Below are 12,391 nucleotides of genomic sequence, written 5' to 3'. Positions count from 1 at the left end.
AGACATACTTGGCCACTGAATCCCTTTCACCCTGTTCTTCTTCAGAAATCCAGCAGTGGCCTTAGATGTGTGTTTAGGATCATTGTCATGTTGGAAAAGTGCACTACGACCAAGGGCACGGAGTGATGGTAGCATCTTTCAGTATCGAGCAGCACATCTGTGAATTCATGATGCCATCAATGAAACGCAGCTCCCCGACTCCAGCAGCACTCATGCAGCCCCACATAGGGACACTGCCACCATGTTTCCCTGAAGGTGCCATGCATGTCTCTTTGTATTCCTCACCTTTGCGATGCCATACAGTTTTGAAACCTTCGATTCCAAAAACATTTGTCTCATAGAGTATAGAGTCCCAGTAGTCTTCCTCTTTGTCAGCATGGGCCCTGGCAAACGGGGAGGGAAATGTTGTTTACTAAATGCTGGAGGGATTGTTGATGATGTTGCTCTGTAGCCATGTCTCAATTCAACGGCCGCATGCTTCAGAGGACCCAGCCTACTCGGTCGACGGAGGACCCAGCCAACGTAGATCAGGTAGGCTGGACCGAGCGGGATCCTTTAATCATTTCCTGTTTAAAACAAGTCTTAATCTTTCTTTAATACAAATATGTTTGTTTAACGAAAGCATCTTGTATAGATTGATTCTTAATATTAGTTTCTTATGTTATTATCCAGCTGTGGTTTGAAACTGTAATATCCTCCTTCTTCCCCTAAACCTATACCTATAATTAAACTGAATGTGAGACTGTTCAATGACCCACAGATATCCTACTATTCCACTGTTAGACTTCATGTTGTGAATAATGGTTCAGACCTGAGGAAGTGAAATAAGCAAAGTATTTAACATTTACTATTCCTTCCTCTGATCTCTGCAGCTTCATGTCTTCTATTAGGAGACCTGTATCTCTGACAGAGGGATCCATCTGTCTGCAGCTTCATGTCTTCTATTAGGAGACCTGTATCTCTGACAGAGGGATCCATCTGTCTGCAGCTTCATGTCTTCTATTAGGAGACCTGTATCTCTGACAGAGGGATCTATCTCTCCAGCTTCATGTCTTCTATTAGGAGACCTGTATCTCTGACACAGAGGGATCCATCTCTGCAGCTTCATGTCTTCTATTAGGAGACCTGTATCTCTGACAGAGGGATCCATCTCTGCAGCTTCATGTCTTCTATTAGGAGACCTGTATCTCTGACAGAGGGATCCATCTCTCCAGCTTCATGTCTTCTATTAGGAGACCTGTATCTCTGACACAGAGGGATCCATCTCTGCAGCTTCATGTCTTCTATTAGGAGACCTGTATCTCTGACAGAGGGATCCATCTCTGCAGCTTCATGTCTTCTATTAGGAGACCTGTATCTCTGACAGAGGGATCCATCTCTGCAGCTTCATGTCTTCTATTAGGAGACCTGTATCTCTGACAGAGAGATCCATCTCTGCAGCTTCATGTCTTCTATTAGGAGACCTGTATCTCTGACAGAGGGATCCATCTCTGCAGCTTCATGTCTTCTATTAGGAGACCTGTATCTCTGACAGAGGGATCCATCTCTCCAGCTTCATGTCTTCTATTAGGAGACCTGTATCTCTGACACAGAGGGATCCATCTCTGCAGCTTCATGTCTTCTATTAGGAGACCTGTATCTCTGACAGAGGGATCCATCTCTGCAGCTTCATGTCTTCTATTAGGAGACCTGTATCTCTGACAGAGGGATCCATCTCTGCAGCTTCATGTCTTCTATTAGGAGACCTGTATCTCTGACAGAGGGATCCATCTCTGCAGCTTCATGTCTTCTATTAGGAGACCTGTATCTCTGACAGAGGGATCCATCTCTGCAGCTTCATGTCTTCTATTAGGAGACCTGTATCTCTGACAGAGGGATCCATCTCTCCAGCTTCATGTCTTCTATTAGGAGACCTGTATCTCTGACACAGAGGGATCCATCCGGTCATTTAACATCACCAGCAGTAAACACACATCAGCAGAAATGTGTTTATCAAGGTGTTTCCTTTTATTCACATTCATTAGTGATTCCTCCGCTCGCTGCTGCTTTTAAACCCACTCTGCTGCTGCAAAGACCTGACCGCTACTTACTTTGAATTAACGTCACTCTTCACCGGTACGCATTGCATCCTGGGATATGGTAGACCGCGGAGGATACATCAGATGTATCCTCCAAATCCGGGAAAAGTGGGCCGCATTCGGAGAGCCTTCTCTCGGCGGAAGTGACGCAAGCGGTCTACGGATGCAGCCTCGGAAGGATGTGACTGAACTGGACGGTGTGTGTGTGCGTGTGTGTGTGTGTGTGTGTGTGTGTGTGTGTGTGTGTGTGTGTGTGTGTGTGTGTGTGTGTGTGTGTGTGTGCAGGAAACAGGATGCTTTGGTCCGGACCTTGAGGAAATGTCTCCATCTGGTGGAACATATAAGACTTGTTAAGTTAGATTTGTATTTAATGCATAAAGTGTTCATTTATAAAACACAATATAATAATACATGAATAATTCCATTACAGACTTTACCTGACATTTAAAGAGGGTCTGAAAAACCCACTTTTTTCTGAAACTGACTTTTTCTTAAAATCTCAGAATTCTGAAACTTTTGAAATTTACATTTTTTCTCAAAATTCAGATTTTTTTCCTCAAAATTCGGACTTTTTCTGAAAATCTCAAAATGTTGACTTTCTTCTCAAAATGTCATAGGTCTGACTTCTGAAAAACAATATCATCTTGATAGAATATCATCAGACCATTAAGCTCCACCCCTCTGAGACTGCGTACTGACAACACCAGAACCTGAACTTGACTGGAGAGTTTGTAAAGACGTGAGAATGTAATCATGTCCAGCAAGTTCTTCTTCGACCGGCACTCTGGAGAGGGCTAACCAGCTGAACACCTTCTTCAATAGGTTCAGCTCCCCGCCCCCTGCTGCTGTCTCCTCCACTTCAAACCTCACCTCCACCACTCATCCGGGCTTCAACATTGTAACTTCAACAGTGCATTCAACACCATCCAGCCCCGGCTCCTGAGGGACCAGCTGCAGGCTATGAGCGTCCACCATCTCCTGGACCACCAGCTACCTCACAGACAGGCCACAGTGTGTCCGGCTGGGCAGTGTCCTGTCTGAGGTGGTGGTTGGTAGTACAGGAGCCCCTCGGGGGACTGTGCTGTCTCCCTTCCTGTTCACCTTACCGCATCAGAGCCGGTGACACCAGCAGAATCAATAAACTGATTAGGAAAGCTGGCTCTGTCATCGGCATCAAACTGGACCCTTTAGAGGCTGTGGTGGAGAGGAGGACTCTGAACAGACTGCTGTCCATCATGGATAACCCCCCCCCCACCCTCTCCACCTGCAGCTGGAAGGACAGCGGAGCTCCTTCTCCAACAGACTGCTCCAGCTCCGTTCAGCAGAACCTTCCTGCCCTCTGCAGTAACTCTGTACAGTAACCCCCCTCTGGCTGCAGGACTCTCTGCTCCACAGCCTCTCTGTGACCTGGACTCAACGTGCACTCCTTCACACTGAACATTTATATTTACATTATTTTATTGTCTTTTTGTATATTTCATTTTGTAGTTCTAGTTATTTGTATTTGTTTTGCTTCTTTTTGTATTTTGCTGCTGCAACGGAAACCTTTCCCAGTTTGGGATAAATAAAGTATTTCTGATTCTGATGGTGTTCCCTCTCCTGTAGTGTGTTAGGTGTTAGTGCATGTAAATGGTCTGCAGAGGCTAAAGTTTCTCTCCCACCTTTACAATGAATGGAAAGTGTCATATTAAATGCGATCACTCGTTGCATTGTGGTTACATCTGGTTAATAAAAACATTTCCTCCGTTTCTTTTTGTCATTAAAGAGAAAACAGACTCAAATTTTCCATTTTATTATTTTTCTTACAAAACAAATATACATAAGAAATGATAAATATAAAAATTCACCCCAGAACGAAAGAGAAGTTCTTCAGGTTACAAACTGCAGAGAGCCTAACCGCTAAGCTTCAGTGAATCTAACGCAGAGTATTATTATCACGCAGTGAGAACCACACAGACATGCAGCGTGTTCCGGGTGACACCCCCACCGGCCCCTCTAACAAAAACTCACGCTAGAAAAGGTGGCGAGCTAGCTGGGATCCTGCTGGACCACGAGGAGACGGTCTGATGTCTGGAGGCGGAGACATCAGAGCAGTGAAGAAGAGCGACTGGTACCCCGAGTCAGCTGAAGATTGGGTCCGAGCCCACCCGCAGTGCTAAGCTACTGAGGCTAACGATGAGTTTCGGGAAAGTAGTTCACGAATAAAATCCCCGTTTGAAGATGAAGATTTTTATTCTTAGTGAGGAAGTAATCTGTTAATCTGAGGAACAAACCTTTTAGTTATAAGAACAACTTGTAGTCAAATAATAATATGAGTCAACTTTCTATATTTCTCTATTCATATCATTTACTGGCGTGTGTGTGTGTGTGTGTGTGTGTGTGTGTGTGTGTGTGTGTGTGTGTGTGTGTGTGTGTGTGTGTGTGTGTGTGTGTGTGTGTGTGTGTGTGTGTGTGACGGTCGGTCTGAAGTTCCAGGAGCGTTTGGCCCGTCCGTATGAGGCTGAATCCAAAGGTCCACATCGAGCGCTCTGACGGGTCGATGCCCGGCTCACTGGGAGCAGATAATCGATGCATGTTAACGGGAATATCAGTCACCAGTGGAAGGCTTGTAAAAACATTTCAATGGAGCCGTGAAAGGAGGTGAAGGACATCCTCTCTGGGGAAACTACTCGTCCAGAGGAGTTAGCATCTCGTCTTCATCACTGAAAGTTCATCTACACAAAGAGGACTCTCCTAAACTCTCTCCGGGGAAATGATGTTAAAGAAGCGGTTTTCAGGAACGCACCGTGACTCCTGGTGCAAGACATGAGCTAGCTAACCCGTGCTAACTGTGCAGCACAGAAACACAGCGGCTAACCCATTAGCTACGGCTACGTGTTTGAGCAGGAAGTAGATTTGGTTGATTTGTCTTCCTGGAGTCTCCGACGTGACGCCGCAGCTACATCGGACCTCCATGCAGCGGGAGAAGATGCTCAGACCTCTGAACACCGTCCTAGATAAAGCTACTCGGTGATTTTCAACTGGTTCTCTAACGCCGTACTGCCACCTAGTCCCACACGCATCAGCAGCCGAGGCTCAGGGGTATTGTAGTTTTTACCGGCTGATTATTCAGATCCCATTGGTTTGTTTTTCCGTTCGGATGAAGACGTGTGCGAGTGTTCAAAGACTGAGCGTCTGAATCTAACCTGCAGGACAGAGGGACTAATGTCTCCAGCGGTGTCCGTCAAAGTAATTATACACACATTTTGAAGTATTTATGCACACATTGAAAAGATGGAAACAATAACATCTGATTAAAGGTTGTTAATTGCAAAACGCTCCCGTGGTAACGGCGTTTATTCATCAAACATTTCTGAAGTCGGCTCGATGAGGACGGAGAGACTTTCCCGATCGTTGGACCTGAACAAACTGAAGCAGGAAGACTCGTTGTCCCATGATGCAGTTGGTTTTATTGCTGTCCATCTGAACCCTCCCACCTTCTTCTTCTCTGGATCACTTTATGGTGAAGAGGTGGGACAGGAAGTAGGGTCCAGTTGATGACAACATCTCAACTGTCAATCATCCTGATGCTCAGCCCCTCGATCACTAATCATCTCTAATTATTCTGATGAGTCAGCTGACCCAGCAAAGAGCTCAACCTCCAATCAGGCTCCTGTCCACAGACTCCGCCCCTCTAATGACATCACAGTCCAGGTGAAAACAGGAAGGTGCTTTGCCGTGAAGCTGTGAGGAACTGAAGTGTGAGACGCTTCTATAAAACATTTAAAATCTGCTTCCATATAAAGTGCTTGTTACGTTGTTACAGTTCTTATTAAAATACGTTTTTCCCTGGAGTGAAACCATAGTAAACATGTTACACAAAAATAAACTTCTGGAATGTCTCTCTGTAGGAAGTCCTGCCTCCCAGCCGTCAGGCCGAGCTCGTCCCCGGAGCCTGAAACAGGAAACCAGTCCAGGTAAACAGAGAGGAAAATAAACAGGGGGAGTGAAGCATCCTGGGTAGTCAGGAGAGGACAAAGTGGAGCATCATGGGTAGTCAGGAGAGGACAAAGTGGAGCATCATGGGTAGTCAGGAGAGGACAAAGTGGAGCATCATGGGTAGTCAGTAGAGGACAGAGTGGAGCATCATGGGTAGTCAGGAGAGGACAAAGTGGAGCATCATGGGTAGTCATGAGAGGACAGAGTGGAGCATCATGGGTAGTCAGGAGAGGACAGAGTGGAGCATCATGGGTAGTCAGGAGAGGACAGAGTAGAGCATCATGGGTAGTCAGGAGAGCACAGAGTGAAGCATCATGGGTAGTCAGTAGAGGACAGAGTGGAGCATCATGGGTAGTCAGGAGAGGACAGAGTGGAGCATCATGGGTAGTCAGGAGAGGACAGAGTAGAGCATCATGGGTAGTCAGGAGAGCACAGAGTGAAGCATCATGGGTAGTCAGGAGAGGACAGAGTGGAGCATCATGGGTAGTGTAGTCAGTAGAGGACAGAGTGGAGCATCATGGGTAGTGTAGTCAGTAGAGGACAGAGTGGAGCATCATGGGTAGTCAGGTGAGGACAGAGTGGAGCATCATTGGTAGTGTAGTCAGTAGAGGACAGAGTGAAGTATCATGGGTAGTCAGGAGAGGACAGAGTGGAGCATCATGGGTAGTGTAGTCAGTAGAGGACAGAGTGGAGCATCATGGGTAGTCAGGTGAGGACAGAGTGGAGCATCATGGGTAATGTAGTCAGTAGAGGACAGAGTGAAGCATCATGGGCAGTGTAGACAGGTGAGGACAGAGTGAAGCATCATGGCAGGTAGTCAGGTGAGGACAGAGTGGAGCATCATGGGTAGTCAGGTGAGGACAGAGTGGAGCATCATGGGTAGTCAGGTGAGGACAGAGTGGAGCATCATGGGTAGTCAAGAGAGTTGATTCTTTATTAAATGAATGAGTTCTGATAATAATACTGAAGTGAATAGATGTATATGTATCGATAAGGAATAGATCGTTAATAACGGCTCAGGTACCCCATCAGTGACTCGTGTTCCCTCTAAATCTCTCCGCTCAGTGTGAAACGAGGCATCGTAACATGGGTGTGTAACAATGTAGTATGGCTCTGAAACTGGTGTAATATCAGTGTTATTTAGGTTTAATTATGGTGTAAAAAACAGTTCTTTGTTTTCATCATTGGGGGGTCAAGGGGCGTCATTTCTCCACGCTTATGTGTGGAGAATATAATCCCAAATTAGTAAGGATTAATTTAATTCTGGAAAGTGTTGAACGTGTGGTAAACACTCCTGTGTGAGGGAGGCTGCATGCTGTAGGGCACGTTTAACGGGAGATAAGTCTCTTTCTGGAGATAGAGCGAACGCTGAGTCACTGACTGTCTGATCCTCAAACCTTCTCTGAAAGCACTGCGGTGAAAAAACAACAACAAAAAGGCAGAACAGAAATAAAAACGAATAACTTTATAAAATCTTTAAAAACATACAAAAGTTAAAAAATATGACAAATAAACAGGAAGTCAACAAAGAGTCCAGTCCCAGGTGGAGATGAAGATGATGGAAGTCAGTTAGCATGGATCAGTTAGCATATGTCCGTTAGCATGCAATTGTTAGCACATATCGATTAGCATGTATCCCTTAACATGCATAAGATAGCACGTGTCCCTTAGCATGCATAAGTTAGTATGTGTCCGTTAGCACGTGTCCCTTAGCATGCATTAGTTAGCACGTGTCCCTTAGCATGCATTAGTTAACATGTGTCCGTTAACACGTGTCCCTTAGCATGCACCAGTTAGCATATGTCCGTTAGCATGCAATTGTTAGCACATATCGATTAGCATGTGTCCCTTAACATGCATAAGATAGCACATGTCCCTTAGCATGCATAAGTTAGTATGTGTACGGTAGCACGTGTCCCTTAGCATGAATTAGTTAGCAGGTGTCCGTTAGCACGTGTCCCTTAGCATGCATTAGTTAGCATATGTACGGTAGCATGTGTCCCTTAGCATGCACGAGTTAGCATGTGTCTGTTAGCACGTGTCCCTTAGCATGCATTAGTTAGCATGTGTCCGTTAGCATGTGTCCGGTAGCACGTGTCCCTCAGCATGCATTAGTTAGCATGTGTCCATTAACACGTGTCCCTTAGCATGCATTAGTTAGCATGTGTCCGTTAGCCGGTGTTAGCTTGCGGCGCCGGCTGCCTTGGAGACGGGGGAGGGGCGTGCAGCAGGCTGGCCAACAGGAAGAGGCTGGAGGTGGGCAGGTAGACGGAGAGGAATAGCAGGACGTCCTCGCTAAGGCAGAACAGGAAGTGGCTGTGTTCCGTCAGCATCCAGTCCAGCAGCACCCCCACCAGCAGGTAATACACCTGGACCTCCTGCAGCTCCTCCCACTCTCCCCCGTCTTCCTCCCCCTCCTCTGACGAGCAGCCTGCCCCCCCACTTTCACTCACCATGGGCTTCATCTCCGCCCCCCCCGACACCGCCTCCTTCACACGGCTCCGCCCACTTTTAGCCACTCGCTCCAACCGCCGGCTGCTCTCCACAAACTCCTGGGGGGAGAGACCGTCAGTGAGGCGTCATGATATTCAAGGTGAGTGTTGGCAGGATATTGTCTGAACTGTAATGAATTATAAATAATTATAGCATGTTGTATGTTCTGTATGTTTCTGGACCGTGCAGAGGTATGTTTATTCATGTTTATGACTTTGTGCCGTAAAGCAGACTCTAGTTCGCCGGTCCAAGGGCTTCCAACTCCAGCGAAACAGTGGGCCTCCGCACCCCTCACAGTTTAACAGTTAGTAATGATATCCAACAGATCCATGTAATAAACATTAATGAAACCCTGAAGACTTCATGGTTTCTGGAGTCAGGGCCTGAACAAAGTCTTTTTGATATCAGCCACTACAATAAGTTTCTAGATTATTGAAGCTGGAGATTGTTCCTCACCATCAGCGCCTTGTCCATGAAGAACTCCCGGCCCGGCGTGCCGTCGTTGTACTTGGTGTCGATGGCAAAGCAGAGGAACAGGACGTCCACTACGATCTCGAACACAGACAGGAAGCAGTGAGCCACCAGGAAGGAGAAGAGACACACGATGACGAGCGGCAGCAGCCACTCGGCGTAACTTCGCTGAGCGTTCAGCAGCACGACGCCGCAGAATGCCGTGCAGGTCACGATCAGCACCTGAGGGGGGTTCCCAGTTAGAGATAATATACAGAGCTGCAGGTGTTTCTCTGTTGGACCCTGAAGGCAGCATCTCGCTGGTCCAATGGGAATCCTCCATATGTTTTTGGATTATTAGAAAATGATCTACCAAACGTTTAGTTCAGCAGGATAATCCAGCACAGTCACATGACTTCCCGTCACCACCGCTAAGCTAAAGGAGGCTAATGTTGGGCTATAAAGGAACTACAGCACGGTCACATGACTTCCCGTCACCACCGCTAAGCTAAAGGAGGCTAATATTGTGCTATAAAGGAACTACGGCACGGTCACATGACTTCCCGTTACCACCGCTAAGCTAAAGGAGGCTAATGTTGGGCTATAAAGGAACTACAGCACGGTCACATGACTTCCCGTCACCACCGCTAAGCTAAAGGAGGCTAATGTTGGGCTATAAAGGAACTACAGCACGGTCACATGACTTCCCGTCACCACCGCTAAGCTAAAGGAGGCTAATATTGTGCTATAAAGGAACTACGGCACGGTCACATGACTTCCCGTTACCACCGCTAAGCTAAAGGAGGCTAATGTTGGGCTATAAAGGAACTACAGCACAGTCACATGACTTCCCGTCACCACCGCTAAGCTAAAGGAGGCTAATGTTGGGCTATAAAGGAACTACAGCACGGTCACATGACTTCCCGTCACCACCGCTAAGCTAAAGGAGGCTAATATTGTGCTATAAAGGAACTACGGCACGGTCACATGACTTCCCGTTACCAATGCTAAGCTAAAGGAGGCTAATGTTGGGCTATAAAGGAACTACAGCACAGTCACATGACTTCACGTCTCCACCGCTAAGCTAAAGGAGGCTAATGTTGGGCTATAAAGGAACTACAGCACGGTCACATGACTTCACCTCACCACCGCTAAAGCTAAAGGAGGCTAATGTTGGGCTATAAAGGAACTACAGCACAGTCACATGACTTCACGTCTCCACCGCTAAGCTAAAGGAGGCTAATATTGTGCTATAAAGGAACTACAGCACAGTCACATGACTTCACGTCACCACCGCTAAGCTAAAGGAGGCTAATGTTTAGACACTTGTTAGCAACCTCCGATTTAAATGCCGCAGTGGGGTATTTACTTACTCTAATGTGATGTGGTAGAACAAGACGTTAAATCTCTTCAGCTCGTGTTAACCACAGACCTGATTTCAGGATAACATCCAAAAACACATCAAGAAACCATTGACCTCCAGACCAGGGGCCAGGAAGTGAGGTGCTGAGGAAGTGCTGACTCATGTTCAGGTTCAGGACTCATTCCTGCACGTCTTTATTGGTGAAACCTCAGACTCTCTCACCTTCCCCAGGAAGAGCACGAAGTCTCCGATGGCGTTGATTGTTGCGACGCGCAGCGCGTTCTCCACCAGGATCACGAAGGCGTCGCGAGCGGACGTGCAGAAACTGGTGCTGTTGATGGCTGTGGCTGCATATGCATTCTGGGTAATAAAGGCACAGATGGATGTCACAATAAAAACATGGAAGGAAGAAGAAGAGAGGTGTGGAGGTGTGTGGGTACCTGATTGAGATAGTTGAGGCACTTCTCTAAACACCACAGACAGCAGATACAGGTTTTCAGCAGGCAGCGCGCACAGGCATTCTCCTGACACACAGAACAACACAATATTACACTCTCTTACACAATACCCTGATCAAACAACAATGATCATATATGCTATTAGAAATCAGATTCGACAGAAGGACTGTTCCTTTTCTCTGAGCTGGTTGTTAATAAAGTTGCGCCTTGTCTCTGAGCTGGTAGTTAAAGGGGCCATATTATGCTTTTTGGGGTTCTCCCTTTCCTGTAGTGTGTTATTTATGTGTGTGTGTAATATGTCTGCAAAAGCAAAAATCCCAAAGCTCAGGCCAGAGGGAGATTCTCTCCCATATCCCTCCCCCCTGCCTGAAACGCCTCGATGGGATTCCTTTCTTTACTTCCTGGTTCAGTTCCGTATCACACTGACCTCACCGTGATACGGAACTGAATTCTAGCCAATAGCAGTGCGAGCCGCTCCGTACAGCCGACCCGAGCAGAGGAGCCATGGCGAGGAGAAGCTGCACTTTCGCTGCGAACCAAACCTTCCTTTGTTTCCATACCTCAGGAAGAAGTTGTGAAGAACAAGTGGCTTTTATTTTTACTACTATTGCCCTGGAGCAGAAACCCAAATGATGGTTGTGTTCTCCACATTTCACTGAATTGAGGAACTGTTGTGGGAGTTGAGCTGCAAGCACACTGCTAGCCTTGGCAAAGCTGCAAGCTAACGCTATCAATGCTACACTACCGAGCTTTCAGGCACACTACCTTTACCTGAACTGTGCAGAAATACGGAGATGGTTTTTCATCACAACACGCTAACCTCTGAAGCCCAGACGCAGCAACCTGTAAGAAACAGCGTCTCAGGGCATCTTAACATTTAACAACCTACTAATGTGGCATACCCACTGAACGCGAGGAAACTCAGCTACCAGACCATATTAACCATTTTGACCAAAACGAAACACAACTCCAACACCAAGCGTCTAAATTAGCACATCTCTAAGCGGTTGACCAATCACAGCAGAGTCGCCAGCTTACCAATCAGAGCAGAGTGTGCTTTTGCGAAGATGGGGGCATGAGGTCTTCTTCGTTTTCAGACGGAGTGAAAAGTGGAAAATAAAGCTCTTTTTCAACATTAAAGCACGACAACATGCTTTAGTGGAGCAACAGAATACATATATGAACCTGAAAAAGTAGCATAATATGACCCCTTTAATAAAGTTGTACCTTTCCTCCCAGCTGGTTGTTAATAAAGTTGTACCTTTCCTCTCAGCTGATTGTGGATGTACATGAGGAAGAGGCGGGGGATCTTCACCAGCGTGATAATGAAAGCTCCCTTAGCGACGGTGCCCAGGTGATATCGGACCAACCGGAGGACCGACGACAGGATCGGCGTCACCGGGAGACGGTTCTTATCCCTGAAAAAAAGAGTCAATATTAACCACGTCATCTGGTGGAGTATTTACCTGATTTAACCCCGCCCCTTTTAGCTCTTCCTGTTTGAACGCTAGGGTCTCGAGCAGCATAATTGACACTGAGTTTAGTAGAGATCATTCCCAGCTATACTGAGG

At 46.7% G+C, this 12,391-nt stretch overlaps 1 protein-coding gene across 5 annotated transcripts in view; it reads right to left on the bottom strand.

Annotated features, from left to right (window-relative positions):
• Positions 1-4,433: 4,433 nt before the first annotated feature.
• slc44a1b (solute carrier family 44 member 1b) overlaps positions 4,434-12,391 on the bottom strand; it is a 21,968-nt gene continuing 14,010 nt past the window's right edge. For 3 of the 5 annotated variants that reach the window (XM_063876890.1, XM_063876893.1, XM_063876892.1), the window contains exons 11-16: positions 12,082-12,238; positions 10,803-10,886; positions 10,585-10,722; positions 9,006-9,242; positions 8,510-8,608; positions 4,434-6,012 (exon numbers count right to left, since the gene is read on the bottom strand). In XM_063876890.1, the coding sequence (XP_063732960.1) occupies positions 5,989-6,012; positions 8,510-8,608; positions 9,006-9,242; positions 10,585-10,722; positions 10,803-10,886; positions 12,082-12,238 (739 nt within the window). In that variant the 3' untranslated portion in view covers positions 4,434-5,988. Of the gene's footprint in view, positions 6,013-8,509; positions 8,609-9,005; positions 9,243-10,218; positions 10,432-10,584; positions 10,723-10,802; positions 10,887-12,081; positions 12,239-12,391 lie in introns of those variants that run through there. The other 2 variants (XM_063876891.1, XM_063876894.1) reach the window with 2 other exon arrangements.

Source organism: Eleginops maclovinus, chromosome 23 (assembly GCF_036324505.1).
Source record: "Eleginops maclovinus isolate JMC-PN-2008 ecotype Puerto Natales chromosome 23, JC_Emac_rtc_rv5, whole genome shotgun sequence".
Taxonomy (NCBI): domain Eukaryota; kingdom Metazoa; phylum Chordata; class Actinopteri; order Perciformes; family Eleginopidae; genus Eleginops; species Eleginops maclovinus.
Note: the sequence above shows the minus strand (reverse complement) of the source record. Positions and strands in the feature narration are given on the sequence as shown.